General features: G+C 40.9%; 1 protein-coding gene across 1 annotated transcript in view; it reads right to left on the bottom strand.

Moving 5' to 3' along the window:
- Positions 1 to 296: 296 nt before the first annotated feature.
- Positions 297 to 21622, bottom strand: part of cdk18 (cyclin dependent kinase 18) — a 38098-nt gene continuing 16772 nt past the window's right edge. Inside the window, exons 2-16 of the mRNA XM_058631894.1 lie at positions 19050 to 19185; positions 12966 to 13102; positions 11130 to 11261; positions 10394 to 10450; positions 9545 to 9659; positions 8883 to 8977; positions 8721 to 8783; positions 7745 to 7868; positions 6895 to 7015; positions 5097 to 5194; positions 4869 to 4974; positions 2507 to 2549; positions 2324 to 2414; positions 978 to 1055; positions 297 to 460 (exon numbers count right to left, since the gene is read on the bottom strand). Coding sequence (XP_058487877.1) covers positions 426 to 460; positions 978 to 1055; positions 2324 to 2414; positions 2507 to 2549; positions 4869 to 4974; positions 5097 to 5194; positions 6895 to 7015; positions 7745 to 7868; positions 8721 to 8783; positions 8883 to 8977; positions 9545 to 9659; positions 10394 to 10450; positions 11130 to 11261; positions 12966 to 13102; positions 19050 to 19167 — 1413 coding nt within the window. The 5' untranslated portion in view covers positions 19168 to 19185 and the 3' untranslated portion in view covers positions 297 to 425. The remainder of the gene's footprint in view (positions 461 to 977; positions 1056 to 2323; positions 2415 to 2506; positions 2550 to 4868; positions 4975 to 5096; positions 5195 to 6894; positions 7016 to 7744; positions 7869 to 8720; positions 8784 to 8882; positions 8978 to 9544; positions 9660 to 10393; positions 10451 to 11129; positions 11262 to 12965; positions 13103 to 19049; positions 19186 to 21622) is intronic.

Raw genomic sequence — 21622 nt, 5'->3', positions numbered from 1 at the left:
GAATACTAACATGAGCTGGGTGAGTGTATCTTTGAGCTACATTGTTGAGTTATGGCCTCGAGAGCAAACTGAAAAGCCATAACATTGAGCAAAATGTGAGAATAAACATCTATTCCCACTACAACTGTTTGTTTGTCGCAGTGTTGGTCAGGCGATTCTTAATCTGTAGTTCCAGATGTGCTACCTTAGATGGCACCAGGTGTGAACTGAACACAAAGGATACATGGTGGTCAAATGACAAGCAAGTCTTAATCCAGTGGTGCAGAATGTATTGGATTGAAAGGTATATGTGTGTATTTGTGTGTATGTAGCTGAGACATGACTGTACTGAGCTGTATTTGGCCGTCGTGCTGTGGACCGTAAAGCCAGTGCCTTCCTATGTGCGTCTCTCTCTCTCTTCCTCTTCCTCCTTCTCTGTGTGGCTTCTAGAAGATGCTTTGTCTTCGGTTCTTTCCTCGAGCTGAAGAGAGACAAAGTGAGACAGCACTTAGAGACCTAAAAGACTGGTTATGACACAGGTCGTTATAAGAAAAGCTATGATTTTCCTCAGGCACTATAGGGTTAATATGACATACACACATACTGTACAACGAAGCTTGAATTCAGCGTATTGGCTTACACAGGGACAGTGAACATTATTGAATAATGAGCTTATTAGATAGGAAAAGGGGTGACAGCAATTAGGTTGAATATAAAGAGAACGCATTGTTTATTTTCCCTGTCTTCGCTGTTCCTGTGAGACTCCTCCGTGTTATTATATCCGTGGCACAGTAAACAAACGCGGCGTGTCAACTTCTTAGAGAAATTTGCTAATTAGCAAAGAACCTCTGCAGAGCCTTTAGCGTGTGTGTTGCGGTCAGGAGCAACAAAACACAGTGGGGTTTGACTCTGTCTCCTGACAGTTTAGTGCAGACAGTTTCCATCACATAGTTATCAATGATTCCGTCAGGCCCGTGTTGACAAAGAGACAAACTTACTTAAAGGCTGAAACAAGGAGCTGCGGTGGCCAGGGTCTTTCTGGAGCTGCACCTCTCTGAGGGAAAACACCGAGGCAGCTGAAACAAAGAGGGAGGAGAGGAACACTTAAGAACACGCAAACAAAACAAAACTCTGTGTGTTATTAAAGGATTAATTAAAAGGATTTGAAATGAGAAAATTGGAACATTGCGTCCCCAGTATGTTTGGATCTGGCGTCGCCGTCTTTTATTCAAATACACACTCCCATCATGATGTTTGCAAGAACAAAACAGAGTTTTTAAAGCGTCCAATTGCATTGATTTGTGCGCTGTGAACGCGTTTGTGTGTGAGACGGAGAGAAAAGAGACGACAGAGGCTGAGGCGATTCAAAGACTCACACTGAAAAATGATTTACCCGGCCTCTAATCCGTCTTGGAGACGGATTGCGTTCATGCAGCTCAGTAATGTGGACAAATGCGTCCTCGAACTGTCTCTGAATGTCGTTTCTGTGATGCATTCACGACACACTGGGAGTATTCAGAACTGTACTGAGCAGGATCAGACTGTGATTAGAGCTCTGACAAAGGGTATTAAGGCCAGGTCTTGTCTTTTCGTCATGCAACCCTGAGGTTTTAACTTTACACGCAAGTGTGATCATTTGTATGGTTGAAAACCACAGTGTACCCTATGGAACCTGCATAGTTCCACTGTAACTACTCGACTATACTGTACGTGAGCCTCCATTCTTTCTGACTTTTCTTACAGTACTATATGGACATGAACTGCTTTCAGTTGTTGGCGAACAAGCTGGACACCATCAACACAACAACTAAGAGAAAATAATATCTCTGCGAACAGACCGAACAACAACAATAATTATTATTATTTTCTAGATTTTTTTTAATTACATGGTTATCATTGTTACTTCACAGCAAGAAGGTGCTTGGTTTGAATCCTGGTTCGACCATACCCCTTTGGTGTGTGTCGGTGTAAAAATTCCCAGATTTTCCAGCTTCCTTCCAGTCCAAAGACATGCAGATTAGGATTATGTTAATGAAGACTCAACATTGACTGAAAGGGTGATTTTTTTTCCTGGCTTTTCTTGGCTCCAGCTCCCGCCACTAGAGGTATAGATGTTGGATGGATGGATGGATGTCAGGTCTTTTGGAACATTTCAATCAAAATGTGAGAAAAGCATATGAATCGACTACTGTCTATTTATAGAAAGGCTACATCTGAGATAAAGCGGTCGCATGTTTCCAGTAAAAGAGCAGTCTGCTCTTCATATTTACCAAGACTTGTTGACCTGCCTTTTAAAGTATGTGCACAGTGCATGTGTGTGTGTGTGTGTGTGTGTGTCTCTTACTGTCTGCCAAATTGTGTACGTTATCCCCCAGAGTCTGGAAGTAATGGTGTCGCAGAGCGGCTTCGGCTGAGACTCTGCTCCTGGTGTCATACTGCAATCATAGCACAACAGCAGCTGATGAGACCACCTGTGAAATCACCGCTAAGGTCGGTCTACACTCATTGTGCTTTTTTTGTCTCATACCATCAGCAGAGCAGACAGCAGGTCAATTCCCTCCGTGTCCAACCTGGAGGAGAGATAGAGGAACATTTCAGCTGGTATTACGACGATTCAGGGGAGAATCCCTCGCATACTGGTAATAAAACAAAACAATGAGTGGATAAATGTGTTACGTATTTGTCGAAATGTAAGGAAAAAAAACAAAGAAGACAGACAGACGACAAATGTAATCACCAAAAGGTTGTTTTTTTTGTTAGCAATAATACGCATTTATTGTTAAGCTAAATGAAACTGCACATGATAGATTTCTCACTTTAACTTTATTAACAAATGAAAAGACAAATAAACAGAATTGAATCTTCAGTTATATTAACAGGAGATAAAAGGACATGATGAGAGGAAAGAAAGAATAAGATGGACTGGGTAGTGTAGGGGTTTTCTAACTCCAGAAGATGGCAGTAATGCAAGCTGCTGTTAAACCTCATGAGTGACTGTTTTTTTTTTTAATTTATTTTGTCTCTTGGACTGCTAGGGTATTTAATGTGTTTTGTTAATTGTTTCCGACATGAAATTTGTTGTTGTTGTGTAATGTAAGTGGATGTTGAGGACTAAATTACGTAAATGAATCCATCTGAGAGCTGGAACCATAACAACGACATGTTGGTTCCAATCCAATTTCAGAGACGTTTATACAAGGCAATGTATCAGGCAACTTGTCTCTTTGCTTGCTGCATTTATGAAAAGTGAAGATGGTGGATAGCTGTTGTGCCCCAGTTTACCAAAAACAGCCACAGAACAGAGCAACTGGAATCCACAGGCAGCAGACTCCACTTGTGCAGTGATCATTTCCTAACAGGTGCAGAATCCAATGCTTTTATATGTTGTTTATTTTAAAGGCTTTTTTGTGAAGTCTAAGCATTCTCCAGAGTAGATTGAGGGACAGTTTATCATTTTGAATATTGTCGGTATGGAATAATACCTGCCTTGGCTTTTCTTTTTTTTTTTATCATCATGAAAGCCCTGCGGAGCATTGTAAGGGTCAATTATATTTAGTCTGTCAAGTTCTGCCATATATTCCTTGATGGCAGTGGATTTAAAGTGCACAATGAATTCTGCTGGCAGGATTTTTACAGAAGCTTTTTTACATTATTTCTACCAATTAATATCAACTTGGTACCACAAGTTAATCAATGGACGGGTGCTGAGGTGTTTAAGAGGTCTGAAAGAAAGAAACCGCAGCACATCTGAGAAGGTCACCTGAGTAGGTGGTCCGTACGGAAGGGGAGGGGTGAGGTAAGGTGAGGGGTATTCCACTAGATGTCAATAAATCCTACCAACTGGTCTTTTATCATAAACTCAAAAACTGCAAGTACAAGGAAAATAGCACAGGAGAAAAAGAAAGAAAACAACATATCCTGGCTTTTCTTAATAAAAAATCTATTTCCATGGTAACTTCCCCACATCAACAGACATCAACTGTGAGGATTCACAGATCAAAATGCTCCCGTGCAGACATTCATTGATCAGGTAAAAAGGGACCAACAAATGACATCCCATTCAGCCACAGCTTTAAGAGAAAAATATATTATTCGGACTTCTTTAAATTAGCAACTTACATTCCTAAGCACAACAACTAACAACTTAGTATATACCAGCTGAAACTGGCTAATCACATGTGTAACCCTGGCACCCATAATTTGTCTACTGGTTGTTCCTCGTAATATCTTTGTCAAACCTAACGTAACCTAACTGGGGCAAAGGGCAGATAAATCAAGGTCGACTCGAGGTATCAGCTATCAGAGGAAGGCGCCAGACATCTTGACCTGACGCCTCTCTCTTCTCTCCTCCATACCTTAGATATACCTTAACTCTGAGATTCACAGGCAGAATGACAGAGGACGCCCAACTGTTAACATCTCCTTGTTCATGTTTGGCATTTTCTCAGTTCTCCTCGGATTTGAGCTGTTATCAATAAAGCTTTTCAACTTAACTCCGACTCCAGAAACTCCATCCTTGATCGTCTCACCTGATAATCAAAATCTCCGCAGCAAAAAGTAGGTAAGAAACTTTAAGTTACTCGTAGTTTTCTGGAGTATTTCACTTTAATGCTATTAATCTGTTGTGTTTGTACCTTTAAAACAATATTAGTAGATTAATTACCTAGTAGTATACAGTATCAAGTAGTAACAGTTGGCCATTTTAATGGATTCTGTCTATTTTGTTTTTATTTTACACTCAAGTATAACTACTATTTAAGCTTGAAGTTAGCGATGTCTTTGAGAGTACATTAGAATTTTAACACAAGCTTTTAGGGCGGAAGAGTCGATCTGTTATGTCATTTTTACAGACAGTGATTTATTTTTTCTTTTCTTTTTTTTCATAATACCTTGGCACATGGTTGATGAGAGCTTGAGGTCTGTACTGAGGAAATAGGTAAGACCGAAATTCCTCATTACTGCTAATACCAGGCCAAGTATCTTCCGTAGGAGTGCCTGGGAAACGAGAAATAAAGGACGTGCATTGTCATCATCTGCTCACGGGTACTTAGCGTCAAATAAAACATTCATTTTTAATCTGGGCTGTGAGACATTGTCATATTGTGTTGTTCTCTTACCCATGAGCCTAAAAATGAGATGCAACTCCTCCTTCACTGTGGCTCCGGGAAACATGGGACGACCTGTTGCCATCTCAAACTGGATACAGCCCACGCCCCTGAAAGAGGAGGGAGGAGATGAAGCATGTAGAAACTGTCGGCGAGGCTCCATTCAACACTTCAAAGCGCGGTGATCATTAGTGCAAACATATATGGTGTGAGTGGGTTCTTTTGTTCCACCGGGGCTGGCATGTTGAAGAGGCGCACCGTGGTCTGATGAGAGGACACGTAGCTAGGTAAAGCTCATAAAAGGCTGGTGTGTTGCTACAGAGACAAACTGCACACACAAGGAAAGTAAATGCAAATGAATTGTTCTTCATTGTGTCACAAATGACTAATCTCTCCCCGGGTGACTCTCCCCGAGGATTTTAATAGAAACGCATGATTCATACAAAGGCAGTCTGGACTACCCTCAAGATGTTGGGAATCCACCTAATGAACTACAGCATTGCTTAAAACAAAGACTGGCACGATGTTGTGGAGGACCCTTACGTGCTTTATGGTGCCCTGGGAGATGTAGAATGTCAGAATATGTCTGATCACCTACAGGTTAACCATTCGCAGGTAGATCCATATCTCATCCGCATCATGACAGATCAAGTTTTTGCTTTTCTGCTGGCGATCACCACATTAACTCAGAGAATGCATACCATTACAGAATTAATGTGTTCACTATTAAAACACGTGTAATCTAGTCATTCATACAGATTTGCCCAATAATCCAAAATTCAACGCAACAATTCACATTTTTTTTTTCATATTTTTTCATATACAGATTTACAGTCAAATTAATATCATTCAATTTATCCATCATTAGTGCTCCTTTGGTTACATTCAGATTATAATGGTCATTGGAATGATGTGACTACTTGTGCAGAGTATTGTATATTGGGCTTGCTTGAATTAGTTCAAGAGAGCCAGGTTTCCTAAATGCAAATTGACAAACACAGTAGCTGCATGTCTGACACTATCTTGTTAGTTAGGTTCTGTAAAGCTTTGTTTCTTCGGCGTGCGTCCTACAAGCAGGCATCACATAATCTCACGCATCGAATAATCTACATTAACGTCGAAAATGAGACGCGTATTTGACACAGCTTTAAAATTAACTTCTTCCCTGTGTTGCTTGTTGTGAATAATGTCATAGCAATGATTCTCTGAGACTCCAGAAACACGTCATTGTCTCTGATTATAAATACATAAATACACCTACTCAGCCAGTTTTTCCCTGCATGCATCCACTGCGTGCACAATGTGTTACAAAATGGAGCACGACATAGTGCCAAAGCAACTTTTGGAACCCCCGTGTGCGCCGGCACAGTTGACGTAATTTCTGGCGCACACACACATCTCACTTTAGATGCACTGCAACGAGTATAAGTCTGGAAAAGACTCATCATATCCAATCCTTTTATCCCAACCCCTCATCAAATACTTGAAGATGATGTAAACGGTCTGTATTTATATTTATCTAGCGCTTTTCTAGTCGTGACGTCCACTCATACTTGCTTTACACTTCAGTTTTTACCATTCACTCCCATTCACTAATGCTCTATCACACTCCCTTCAGCCGTCAGGAGCAACATGGGAATCAAACCCACAACCTTTAAGTTGAAAGACGACTCACTGTACCACTGAGCTACTGTCTGTAGAGAAACTGTGAAGTTTGGCTGCACTTCCTCTGCCATTTTTTTCGGACGTCTGACTATTGTATCTGCCTCATTTGACAGATGATGATCAAACGATCCACATGTAAACTCACCACATGTCAATGGGTGTGGAGTATTCTGTCGAGCCCAGAAGCACGTCGGGAGGCCTGTACCACAGAGTTACCACCTCATTGGAGTAGGTCTTAGTGGGGACAGACTTGGCTCTGGCCAGACCTGACAAATCCACAATTCAGATGTTAGTAAGAGCAGCAATGTTTTCACAAGGCTTTTCACCAAATCATCAACGTCTAGAAAGACTTGCTGTGTCATCCGGCCAACACTTCAGTGTCACCTGAGAAAATGTTGGACCGGAGCCTTTGTCTTCTAATTTGTTACGAGTCAAGAAATTCTAAAGGTTTATCCACTTCTGACAGAAAAATTGAAAACCCCAGAGAGAGGGACTGGGTTGCTAGGATACAGGAAGTAAAGGTGCAAAACTAATGAGGACATAACACAATGTGGCAGAGTAGCAGTAAAAAAAAAATTTTTGACCTAAAATTTCTTAAGAGAGTGTGAGATACTATACAAAGATGTCAGTCATCATCTACCGCTTTATCCTCAACCAGAGGGTCGCGGGGGGTGCTGTGCCAATCTCAGCTACATCGGGCGATAGGCGGGGTACACCCTGGACAGTTCGCCAGTCCATCGCAGGGCCATACACAGATAGAGACAAACAACCATTCACTCTCACACTCACTCCTATGGTCAATTTGGAGTGTCCAATTTACCTATCCCCACATTACATGTTTTTGGACTGTGGGAGGAAGCCGGAGTACCCGGAGAGAACTATACAAAGATGTATAGTAATTAAATATTAATATATAATATTTACACATGCATATGTAATATGTACAGTAGTGTGCAGTATATATACTGTATGTGAGAGTGTGTGTTGTTTTCTACCAAAGTCAGCCAGCTTGAGCTCGCCCTTATCATTGATGAGGAGGTTCTGAGGCTTTAGGTCTCTGTGGAGGATTTTCCTCTTGTGGCAGTAGGACAGACCACGAAGCAGCTGGAACATGAAGATCTGAAAGAGGATAAAAAGAATTTGACATTAAAAAAAAAAAATATATATATATCCTGTGGACACCTTACTGGGGAGTAAAACTGTAACCTATAATAACCTTCCTCATCAACGGACATTGCTGTCAAGTGTCTTAGAACAAATATGTCTAATCCAGTCTGTTCATATTCACTTAACAGATTCACTTAATCACAATAGATGGGCGTCCAGGAATAGCCACAGTAATAGAACACAATCAGAGAATGGAAAGGCACTAATAGTGTGAACCTAATATACCTGACATTTACTGCTGTTGTGAAGCTCTTTCCAGAATCATCAGAGACCCGTCTGTGTAAAAAATGATTTCACCAGTTGCACCACAATAACATTTTTCTTAATTTGTTTTCCACAAAAAAAGAAAAAAACCCACTGGCTCAATTTTACACCAGGACCCAAAAAGTACTGTTACATCAGCATAGGATGAATCAAGTTGTGTGAACATTGTTAACATAAAAAACTAAATTGTTTTATAAAAAGAGCAGGAACATGTGTCATTTTCAGCTGCGGACAACTATATTTTTTATGTTTATAACAAAGCCTGAACTGTCTGGAGCAACCTACCTCAAAAACTAAAAAACTAGGTATTACTTACCTAGATTATTTAAAGACAAGCAGTTTCTTTTTTTTATTTCTCAGAGAATCAGGTGTTTTGCCACTTAATGTAAGAGTAGTAGTGACACGAAAGAGGCACAAACTGATATATCGCCATGCAAAATAGTCTCTAATAGTCTGTAATCCGACTGACTGCTGCAAATGCACACACTGTGAGTCACCACATGTGTAACCCAGTGTCACTGTCACTTGCACGCGGCTCACCTTGACATTATGCATGCTCATGAGATTCCCGCAGTTGTCCAGGTACTGTTTGAGGTCACTGTCCTACAAGACAAAACAGCATAGAATACACTGTTCACACACACATGAAAGCCCACGTGTTCACCACCTTCACGTTTGAGGAACGACAACTTCGGCACTCACGAGATACTCAAACACCAGCGTGAGGCACCGCTCGGTGTGGATGATGTCATGCAGCGTCACAATGTTGGCGTGCTTCAGGTTCTTCAGTAGAGACACTGTGGAAACCAAAGGGAGGAGACGGTGAACCTGCAGCGAAGCGGCAACTGCGGCAAAACGATCTCCGAACAGCTCAGCGAGAGAGCTGTGCAGCTTGTGCCGCTGTTGACAGGTGATGCTCAACAGCCCATATGCAAAAGTAAGCTTTAAAGTGTCGCTCACACTACATACGTGACTTTTGAGTCCAATTTGAAGTCCATTGGCTGCAGTTCTGATCAAATTTTCAACATGCCAGAATTTAAACCAGGGTCTGTGACATATTTGGAAGACAATCGGCGCGTCCCTATAAATGCGTCTGTGAATGTTTCACACTTAACCACTGCTGCAATCATGCAGCGATTAGGTGCAATTGGCCAAGGCTTACAAAACTTGTCAACAAAAAGGAAAATATGTCCTGTGGTGGAAACTAGGATAAAGTTGAGTAAAAGAGAAATTCAGATAATTGCCCGTTTCTTCTCGTAGTGGTTGCTCTTAAAATAGAAGCATTATCTATTGGAGGGCAGCACACGTGGCCCTCAACCTTGACTGAACATGAACAGAGTGTGTGTGTGTGTGTGTGTGTGTACCCTCTCTGATTGCAGTACACGGTGCTCCCTCCTCGTGCTCCAGTCGGATCTCTTTCAATGCCACCAGGTTCTCGGTCAGTTTGCTTCGCCCTTTGAACACTGTGGCATATGTCCCCTAAACTCACACAAAGAGAAATGCACACACACACACACACACACACACATGCTCCTCAGTGACATTGGGATAGTACTGTTGTCGCTCATATGCAAGCATGTGGGGACATTTGTATACATATATAACCCCTCCAAATAATCTCCAGAGTCCAGTGCACATCTGAAAGCAGAACTATTATCTAACATGCACGAGCACAACCACACCACCCCCAGGCTGAGAGGAGAGCAAATATTTTGTGCTGCTGTCATCAGACGCTGAGCCTTGTGACTGAGTATAACGCTGACGACTTCCACTACTAATCAAGCTTTATTCCTTCAAGCGACAACTGTTCTCAGATTATTGGTTTGGACTTTAACTGCATTATCTGTGTCCTGAAGCCTTTATGTCATGCTCTGTGGGAGCAGATCATCTTACAGTGTAAATGCACATTTAACACTGTGTCCATTGATAAGTAGCAGCAGTCATGTGAAACCTCAGCGATATATGCATACAATTAGTTTTGTTTAAGCACGCTCACAGGCTACTGTGTTCTGCTTGTTTTGATGGGCTCTCATCTCCCTCGAGAACTGAAAAGTACAACGAAGAATTACATGCGACGTGAAAGTAATCTGATTCACTTACTTACTGACGTTATTGGTCAGTGGCTGCAGCAGTAAAGCACTAATCCCTCACTGGACTGAAAGCCTAATCGATGTTAAAATGTGAACGTGTTGAGTAAATTGGTGGAGACGTACCTCGCCGAGTTTGCCGAGCTTCACGTACGTCTCCAGTTTTCCGAAGCCTATGTCAGACTAGAAGCAAAAAAAAAGAAAACAGATCAATCGGTCAGAATTAATCTCCTTTGATTACATCTGGGAGATCAAATTCATTGTAATACTCGCACAAGAGACAAATAATAACAGGAAGGCAAGATAAGAGGAGAGGAGAGGAGGAGAGGATTCACAGAGAGGAGAGCTGCTCTGAGCTGAGACGTTCACTGGCTCAAAACTAATCTACCAAATGGAAAATAAACAACCCAACATGGACGCTAAAATTTAATGAAGATGAATATACAAAACACATCACTCTGCAGAAGTAGTTTGTTTTTATTACCATTCAAATGTTTTGTTTTATGTGCATGAATCTAGATATTGTTTCTGCTGTTAGTGCTCCTACGTCTAACATCTAACAACCTGCACCTGTGCAAGCTCTGCTTGTAGCCAATCAGATAAGAACCGAGCTACCAGCAGCCAATCAATGGCTAGAAGGAGGGACCTCTGGGCTGCAGACACAGAAAGGGAAAGGACAGCAAACATGGGGGTGGGAGAGAGAGAGACTGAGAGAATGGGTGAAATGTTGGGAGAACAGGAGAAGCAAATGGAACAAAGAGTGCCAAGACATATTCCAGAGATACAGAGAACAGCTTGCAGTAAAAAGCTACATATGGATCAACAGAGTATTACATGTAATAGTATGAAAAAATAAACTAACCAGTGAAGCGCGTCGAGACATGCGACTGAGAGGTTTGCAGAGGGGTGAGTTTTCACTCTCCAGCTGCAGTTTCTGGAGAAACTCCGGAGGCAGGCGGATGTCCATGGGCAGGGACATACGTTTGCTGACATCCTGCAGAGTGTCAAGCAGCAGAGTTCATAACATGCAGTAGTCCTGTCTCTCTGTTATGGATGCAGAGATTGACCGTATATGGATGTTTTAAAAACATGAGCAATATTTAATTCACTGTTATTTATCCTAGATGATGGATGCCTGGATTTATTTAGGTCATACATTCTGCTTCCATGTGTCCACAGAGGTCTGCGTGGGTCCATGCGACAAACATTTAGTCATAATGCTCACTTCCACAGTAGTCCGCATGGACCCAGTGCAGACAGAGGTGAGCAACCACACAGTTTGAATCCACGTCGACCGCACACGCCGACTGTGCATGCACGGTCGACTGTACATGTCGAGTGCATGCCCTCCGTAGCGCAACACTTTTCTGTCCAGTTGGTGGTGAGTCCATTTTTTTTTGGTCAAAACAGACAACAAAGAAGACAGTAACCATGGAAACTTGCTTGAGATTATGTGAGAAGGTCCTAAATAAATGGGCAACTCGGCGCTCAAAGAATACAAGGATGTAGTCTGACCTAGACCCTTGTTTGTAGTATGAATAGAAGAATAAAGTATGACCTGGCTCTAAAACTTAATGCTACAGTAGGTGCGATGTTTAGAAAAATAGTTTATTGCTGAATCTCAGATGCAGGCAATTAAATACATTTAATACATTTTTGGATGGAGAATCTGTGTCCATGGAGTGGACAGATGACAGATGTCTTAAAGGAATACTTCACAGATGGGAAGGGAAACTGAGGTTGGGAAGCACAATTTTTCAATAATACTACCCCTATACCAGTAATACAAAGCTAAATGCAAATCTGTGAAGTATTCCTTTAATAATATGATTCTCTTTCCCTTTTTTCGGTTGCTTTCGGTTGCTTTGGATAGCAATATGCACATGCAGCTGTTTAGCGGTGTTCTCTCTGTGTAAACTGCATTGTGACTGGTCACAGTCTTCCATCATAGGCCAGATTTCCCCAAGAATGGAAATTAGAGGGGGTGCAGAAGTCTAGTGTTCACTCAGATCACATAATAATAAAGGGTTAGTATGGAATTACTGGTCAATATCATCAAAGATGCAATCCAATCCCACTTGATTTATAAAGCACTTCAAACTAAACCAACATGTTTAAGTTAACTAGGATACTAACTAACTCATATGCAGACATAACCTCAATTGAAACTGTATCAGAGAAACAAAACACATTTCTAATAAATGACTATTAAACAAGGATTGTGCTAATTAATAGCTTACAATAATATGTAATACGTTTTGGTCTGTAGCTTCTATTAAGAAGTTCAGAGGTTGAACTGTAGTTTAATCGTCTAAAAAGCATCAATCAATCTCACAGCCAAGTATGAAAGTATTTTCTTTCTTTCATATGCTCACTGAAAGAAACTCAGATTGTCTAAATTCCTAGTCTTCACAGCACCAAATCATTACTGATTACTCGTCTGTCTGAGTAGAAGACAGACTGGGAGTGAATCACACAAGTTCCACAGGGACATTTTCTGATAAGGTGGAACTGTGCACTCTCACATTTTCAATAAAAAAAATCCTCCCTGCAGCACCAAGGTGACTCATCTCACTGAACTGGCAGACATGGAAATGGAGAAATGACTGCCTGGGATGAGTTTAAACCAAAAAAAATCCAACTGCGTGTGCCACTGTTGTGTTATCACTGTGTCAACGAGACCATACATTCCACTCACCTCCATGGAGAAACGTCTGTGTTGGGCCTTGCTGTTGTAGTGGAGCTGGGATGGAGACTGAGCTCCTGGTGTGGTCGGTTCAGGACTCACTGGACTGGCATCATGAGATGGAGGACCCAGTCTGTCTGGAGTCAGACCTGACGTCGAGAAAAAAAAGAGAAAAACATAAGGAAGGAAAGGAAAGGAAAGCAACTTTATTGTCATCATGCTGGTATTGTACAACGAGATGTCGAGGTCAGATGGAGGGTTGATCAGAGAGCCGCTGCGACTGAGCGCGCCGCCACAAGGGACCAACCTGACCGAATGTAACTAACATTCTAACATGTTTTGATGGTGGGAGGAAACTGGAGAGCCCAGGGGAAACCCACGCAGACATGGGGAGAACATGCAAACTCCACACAGAAAGGTCCCAGACCAGGAATTGAACCCAGCACCTTCTTGCTGTGAGGCAACAGTGCTAACCACCACTACTAACCACTGCGCCACCATGCCGCACAATAAAACATGTACAGTCAGTTTTTGCAGATGTGAAGATCATTCAGTGACTGTGAAGGCCATACCATATGACTCATATTAACATGACAATTCAGTGACCCCTTTTGCCGTGTATGTGTTTCATTACTCATTTATTTATAGACTGTTATCTAACATGAGCTGACATTTCAACATCAGGGACAAACATCCATCCATGCAAGCCATTTAAATCAATCCATTTTATTTCTATTGTCCAAGTCCACAAATCACAGGTTTTCGACATCCTCTGTCGTTAGACTCTGCATCCCCCGCCGATAAAACAGACAAACCAATTAGCAGTAATAAAAGCACATTTTCATTTTCATATCTGTATTAAATCAAACAGATTTTTGCGTTTATTCCATTTTTTTTACAAACCACAAGCAGCTGTTCAGTACGTAAGATCTGAAGGATATTTAAACAAGATGATAAAAAAAACGTGAAAATGAAGCAGGATTCGTGGTTAAGGGCTCATGGCGTGACCAACGTATGATGACTGGTAATGGTCAACGCTAGCACCAGAAATGGGCATAGAAAGTAACATTTTCTATGTAGTGTACTTTATTGTGCTTTCAAATGATCCCCAAGAAATAAAAATAAGCCGACCGACCTGTTAAGTTTAAATGATTGCTACGTCAGACACACAAAAACAGACTGGGTTAGAAGTGCCTGCTATTGCACGGCACAAAAAAAGCAGTAAAAACAGGGAGTTAAAATCTTCACCCTTTTCCAACAGAGTCAGATGTTCTCAGAACTAAGACAGTAGGATTGTCAAAATTTACTCTAAGCGTCTTGTTTTTAGACATGAATCATCAATACTGCGCAGGAGATCACAGTTAACACTGCTGAGGCAAAGGCTTTAGACTGTGTGCCGGGAAGAGTGGACTCTGATCCTCCAGCATTGATGTGTGTTTGATGTGCTGTTGCTGTCTACCTTACTGTGTCACTGCCTCACTGGTATGTGAAGCATGGGGGGGGGGGGGATAAGTGGACATGCGTCTCCATTTTAAGGACAGTTGTGTGTGCATTATAACAGATCCCTTTGTGGGTTGACGCAATAAGAGCTTAAACTCCTTGTTTCCATGGGGACAATGTGTACACACACACACACACACACACTGTATACATCAATATTTACTGCATAGATTTATAGCAGTGTATCAATTCAACAAAGACAAAATAAAGGTGAATCACTTTCAGTAAAGCTCAGAAGGACAGAACGGCCTCCTTTGTGTCACATGGATCAATGGTCTAAATGGACCGGGGGGATGAAATGACAACCTGTTTGCTATAAACATTTGAATATCACAGCTACAATGCTCCTTTGATCTCCCAATGCTAATCAGGGTTAGTAAAGGTGAGACTGAGATGAGCGCACACACACACTGTGACACTGCCTGATTGTTGTGAGATATGGACGGTCGCCTGCCACAGACCTTGTTAGGAAAAGGACAATCCAATATGATGCGCCACATGATGTTTTTGTTGCATTTTTCCACGTGATACTGTGATTACGGGGGAAGCTTCACAGATGATGACGGAAGTAACATTCGCGCTGACCTGGAGATCTTTTTGATATTCATGTGTCGCTCTCTTTTGCATGATGCCGTTCATTACAGTCAGCAAGAAGTGCAAGGTTGAGCCTTTCTCAAAGATGGATCCAGTTTCAAAACACTTGGAGAGTTGATATCCTCGGATTTGAGGATGTATTTAGGGTACATAGGGCGCATTCTGAAAATATAATTCAGGAAAATGCTCAGGAAAGTCAATATCTTACATATATGTTACTCTATTGATTCCTCTTTAATAAAAACAAGATGGGAGAAAGATGGGAAATTAAGGACACTTTGGGAAAAAGTCTGGAGAGATCCAATTAAAAAATCCTTCATCGTCTTCACTACTCCAAAGTGAGGTTACACAGTATATACCCTGCGATCTCACCATCTTGTGATAGATGGCTGCTGGCAGACGACACTTTAATCCACAGCTTTGCTCTATGTCCCGAAGTTATGACCTACTGGATCAGCACTTTCAAACTCATTTCTGAAATACTTGAAACCCAGTTGGAACCGAAACCTTGTACTATTATATTAGGAATATCGGATCAATCAGCTCTAATAAAAACATTTGAGAAAATATCATTCACAGAAAAACAACCTTTTGGCAGAGGCAATGAAATGGCATTTTAAAGTGCGTGTAAAGCAAATCCCGAGATTCTCCTTTTGCACATTTTATGTTCAAAAACAGTGGCTGAGAACACAAAATTGACAACAAAATTAAAATTTCCAAGTACTTCACAGGTACAAGCGATCTTACACCAGTTTGCTACGAGCACTGACAATTTCATTAACTTTCACGGAACATGAATTTGAGTCATGACATCAAGTAGCCAATCGGAGGGGACGGGGCAACAGACAAGACACAGGTATTTTTCCTCAGAGCTGGTGCTGTGTTGTGGCACAATAAGCACACCTGTGTAACAACTCTACTCGCGTCATTGTTTTGGATACGGACTAACACGGATCCTTTGTGCTGTAAATATCCTCATATCGGTGTTTGAATATCTTACGCATGCTTTCTTCAGTGTATAAGTAAACTGAGGTGATGTTTTTAGCTTTATCCTTGTTTGTATCATCACACTATGTTTTGAGGTTTTTCCACTCTCTACAGTAGGTGCGCATGTATCTGGTGTGTTGCTATTTAAATGGCAAATGCAGGAAACTGGAGAAGTGAATGATCCTCTGTTGAGGAAACAGATCTGCTTGTGTGCGAGGTAAAAGGTGAGCAAGCAGATCGTCTACAGTTGCAGCAGAACCCATCTCTGAGCGAAAGACGCGTGGTCGCTGGCTACAACTTCATTAATTCTCATCTAACCTGCATTTAACTGATGGACAGTCGCATCTGTTGCAGCATTTAAATAAGCATGAAAATAGACCTTAGACCGGGTTTTTATTGGGTCTGATAGGAATGTAGATTCCCCACACAAGCACGTTGCACATTGTAGCTGCTAATGTCTGTTTTGAAAAGCATGTTTAATATGTGTCTGAGATGAACCAAATACATCTTTTTTCCCCCTTAAACCTAAACATAGACAGACATAGACAGGCACAGTAGGCAGGATTGATCAATAAATCCAGAATAACCATTGGCAGGAGAGTTTGACCCGATTATATGGCAGTAAAGAGAAAGATGGCACTGCTAATGGCTGTTCTACTATAACTACTCCAGCACAAGCAACAACTTCCTACACTGAAAAGAAAAGCCAAAGTCCAAAAGAAAATTGGACATTTAATGTGCGACATTGCATCAGTGAGCACAGACTCATCGAATGAGAGAACCATGGGGATAGAGAGCTGAAGAAGAAGAAAAACCTTTGGTATTTGAACAACCTGTGGCTGAAGCTCAAAAAGTCATTTATCTTTCTACCTATACTGCAGCTTTAATCCCACAACTGATAATGTTCCTGACAAAATGCAAAAAGACCAAATGTCACACCTTTTCATACCGACTCTGATACCAACTGGAGCCTTTTATAAAAAAAAAAAAAAAAAAACACATGCCATTTGAAAGATAAATTGCTTTGAGCAAAAATGTCAATGTTTTTTCATTTAAACAGCCCGACATGCTGTGCAACGCTGTGGGACATAATCCCTCTGCCTCGCGGAGAACAGAGGGAGCAAGACAGAAAAAAACAAACACAAAATGGTTTAAAAGGACTAAAAACATGGGTGAAACTCTGTGTCCCTGTATGTCCTTGTCTGCCTGTGTCTGTGTGTCACCTCTTCCCTGACCTTCAGGAGCAGACAGCGATGCAGGCAGATGCAACCTGGGGCTTTAAACCCAACATCCATCCAGCTGCTTCTCTCCCAGGCAGCACTTTATGATCACACCAGAGACCGAGGCTGACTGTTTGACTCGAGTGGTAAAGTGACAACACCTGTTTACAGAATATCAATATTCACTCCAAATCACAGTGCATAATAGTCAACTATTTTTTTGAGTTTTTGAGTGTGTGTGTGTGTGTGTAAGGGTGTCTTACTATAAAGCAACTGCAAATACAACCTGTTGCTAGTATTAGATGACTATAGATGGCTTTGTAACAAGGAGAATCTAGACAATACTACTCTACACAATAAAACACAGTTGAAATACTAATTCTGAACGTGTTCCCTTACTCAGCCTTATCTAGACACTATTATCCCTCTTTTCTAGTGGAAGCCTGTGATAAAAGACATAGCAAGAAAAACCCTGGCAAACCTGTGAGGGTCCATGAAAGAGACACAAAAGGAAGAGATTTGTATTTGGTACTAAAACCCAGAATGAGTTTGTAAATTTTGTACAGAGACTGAAAGGCACTAGGAACTATAAGGACATTTGTTTTCAGCCTCAGTTTTACCCTATCCTGTTCATTTGCACATTAGCATTCATTGGAGGTTTTGGGATATATAATGAGATAAACTGTGTTGACAATGCCATTTTTGAAGTATTGAAGATGTGGTTATGAGTGAAACATAAAGACACTGTTAAAACTATTACTACTAAACTACTAAACCGAAACTATTAAAAGCAGACCCTGTGTTTGGTACAATTTACAGTTAGCTGTTCCATAATAATCTCTTTGTAAAGACCCTCCCACACTTCTCTTATTTTGATCCATCTTTGTTCTGTGATTGATCTTTTATACTGTTGACACCATAGACTGTATATCAAAATGGAAATATGAGTAGTCGACTGCCGTCCTTCTGCGGTGGTTACTCAGGTGGTTACAAAAAAAATAGCTCAATTTGAATGAAATGAGGAAATGTGCACTTTCCACATGATTTATGATGTCATTAAACATTATCCTAGTATAACATAGTTTCTGGTCTTCTTCAATAGCACAGGTTGATCGAAAATGTAAACATTTAATAGAAACCAAATGTCACAGAGTGTGTTTGTAGGTTGGACTCTGCCACAACAAGAACTTTACAAATTTTACTTGAATATTTGCTTCACTTTGCTTTGTTTTGGTCTCCACCAAATCTTGAAGAAAATATCTGGCTACTATGTACAGGACTGTGCAAAAGTCTCACCATTAGATTTGTTGTTTTACCAATGCACTAATGTTCATACAGTATCATTATTTCCCATAAAATATGGGAAACATGTATCAAACAAGATCACACAAACAAAACAAAACAACTTCTATAAGTTAAAGTGTCAAGTATTTAGTGTGACATACCCTTACAACTAGAGTGAAACTGTAATTAACGTTACTGGTGAAACCTGTGTTTTTTTCTATTACATCAGGTTTATTCAAGACATGCTTGAATATTAGTCAATGAACAGTCAATGAGTTTAACTCAGCATTCATGTTTGGTAGATAGGTTTAGGCAAAGTGGGTGATCTGTGGTTGGGTTTAAGTGCCAACAAAATCACAAGGTTAGGGCTAGGAAATCATGCTTTCGTGCAAAAAACACAAATACTATAACCATTGGTGAAATATAACGAAACAAACAAAAAAGAATATGGTCCTTATGAAGCGTGTGGGAACACTATGGCACTTCAGGTGATGGAAAACAAGCTTCTTACCATGAGTGTGCTGAATGTTGAGCTGGTTGATCTGCTCAGTGAATTCGTTCTCCTCAATGGTCTCGGTGCGAGGAACAGATAAAGAGAAACGCCTCTTAAAGTTCTTCATTTTGTTCATGATGCTGAGGAACACACTCTGGGAGGAGAGAGAGAGAAAGAAAAATACACAATTCATTTGCGAGACCACTAATGCATATAATAGTGTAAGAGCCCAATATCTGCAAATATACGTAATACAAACTAAAAATTAAAATGCAAAACCTTCCAAATATAAATCTTCCAATGTACCGAACATTAAGTATACAGCATGAATCAAAGAAACTACCACGTAAATACTCCTCGCCAGCATGAAAGAAGCTGCAGAGCATGTGCAGCTTGTGATGGATCGTTATGTGCTGCTTAAACAAAGACTGTGTCGTCTGATAATGAGGCAGAAAGCAGTAGGAATGCAGCCCAATCAATGAACTCTCCTCCTCTTCAAACCGTGGTGGGTTACACAACCACAGCCAATCCTACTAGTTAGTTTTTTGGTTGTTGTTTTTTTTTTCCTCAGCCTTTTCTTCTCTTCCCTTTCTCAGGTCTGTATGCTGCAGACACTGGTGTCATGGGGTCTCCATGATTGCTCTAGTGTCACAGATATGTGTGTGTGTTAGTGTTTCGGCTCATTATTGTGAAAGGCTAAGGGATGTCTGCGGTGGGTTCAATTACAGCAAGACACCCTACTGGTATTTTTCAGGCCTCAGCAGCCCATCAGGATATTACGTCTCAGTGTGCTGTCAGATTACATTATCTGCAGCAGCGTTTGGACAGTGCAAGTGAGATGGCCGCCTCGCACCAGTCTGCACCACGTCTACATTTGCGAAATACAAATAAAGGCACACAAATTGACTTCAGTGCTAGGGTTGTAGTCAAGCAAAGATAAAAGAAATCATTCACAGACCAAACACTTTGAAATATTCCAATCCTACACTAAAAATGTCAACGTTCCAGATCACATTCAACTGTTTGTGTAACCAAGACGTCTTAGGCCTGTTGTCGCTCCAGTTTGCTGCATGTTAAACATTAAGTAAACCTTAAATCTTAAACCTTAAAGTAAACCTTAAATCAATGAGACGGCGACTGAAACTGTCTCTTGGGCGAGTGAAAAGTTGGTCGGAATACTACAGCTACAGCTAATTCTGAGATTAGCACAGGCAGCTATGTTTGTACTTTCCACTGATCAGTCATAGACATGGTGGGTGGTGAGTACCCCAATGAGAAAACCTTGCTATTATAATAAATGTTTTGACAGTGCAACTGGTTATGAAAGAAATGTATGTTCTAAGGTAAGGCAAACATTTATTGTAATAGTTTGGTAATCAGTTTCATGTGCTGCTGCAGAAGAATACATCAATTTGCTGCTCTCATATTACTTCAGAGAAAATGTCTTTTGGCGATTCTAATAATCCAGTGACTTCAGCCAAAATTTGAGGAAAATTGCACTGCTCCTTAAAAATACTTCACAGGACATTGTTCCCTTGCTATGAGCCAAAGATGACGGTTGATGGTTCAGACAGTTACTGACGGTTTTCCTGCTGCAGAAAGCAAACCGGAGCAGCAGAGATTTAAAGGAGCATTCATTCATGCATAGAAATCACTGAATGATATTTTGTCATTAAGTAGGTTAATCACTCTACCACACAACCAAAAGCAAGCAGAGAGCTCTTTAGGATGAGGACATGGAATATCCTCTGTCAGGTGACTTTTTTTTCCATGCACTATTAAATATAAATCATGTGTTTCTGTCCAGTTACTATTGAATACTGAACACTATTTTCTTGGGCAGTTCTCCCTACACTGATGCACTGTAATTCACACTGACGGATTCATCCATCATTTCATTTTTTAAAAGAATTGGCTGAAAGTCCGAGCACAAAGAACAGAGGGGCGATGTGAAACTGACCAAACACATAAAGCCTGAACAATATTAAGGTGTGCAATGTGCACAAAAGGCCCAACGTTAAGAGAAAACAACAAAGGCTTTCACAGAACAAGAGACGTGTGGGTGGCAGCCATAAATTGAACAATGAGTGGAGGAGAGGAAGCAGCTCAAAAAGCGACGGCAGAAATAAAGTAATCCTCAGATCAGTGCAGGGGAAGGGGGGATTTCTAAATCACATGAGGGGAAGCCTTTAGAAATCAATCGAAAAGTCCTGCTAAAAATGTTGGCACATCTTAACGCAAAAATACCAAAAATCCTTTGTGCTGTTAATAATACAGTCATGTTCAGCTAGCAATCAAAGAAGCAACAGAAACCCAAGCTTCATATTTCCAGAGATGGTGAGGACCTCTGGCTCAGTCTGTTCATTCTCAAAACAGCAAAGGTACAGCTGGCAGACATTTCAAACAAACAGCTCAACAGCAAAACCTAACGGCAATTTTCTGACAGAGCTGACATGCTGACTGTGATTATATAATGAGAGAATAGTAAACACAACATCAAACACTAACTATCAGAGAAATGTGGATGTATAGGAAGCTGGAAAAAATGAAATGCTACCAGATATAAAGCTTTAGTCCCATATTGAAACCTT

The sequence above is a fragment of the Solea solea genome, chromosome 6 (assembly GCF_958295425.1).
Source record: "Solea solea chromosome 6, fSolSol10.1, whole genome shotgun sequence".
Lineage (NCBI taxonomy): Eukaryota > Metazoa > Chordata > Actinopteri > Pleuronectiformes > Soleidae > Solea > Solea solea.
This window is presented reverse-complemented; position numbering and strand designations above follow the sequence as displayed.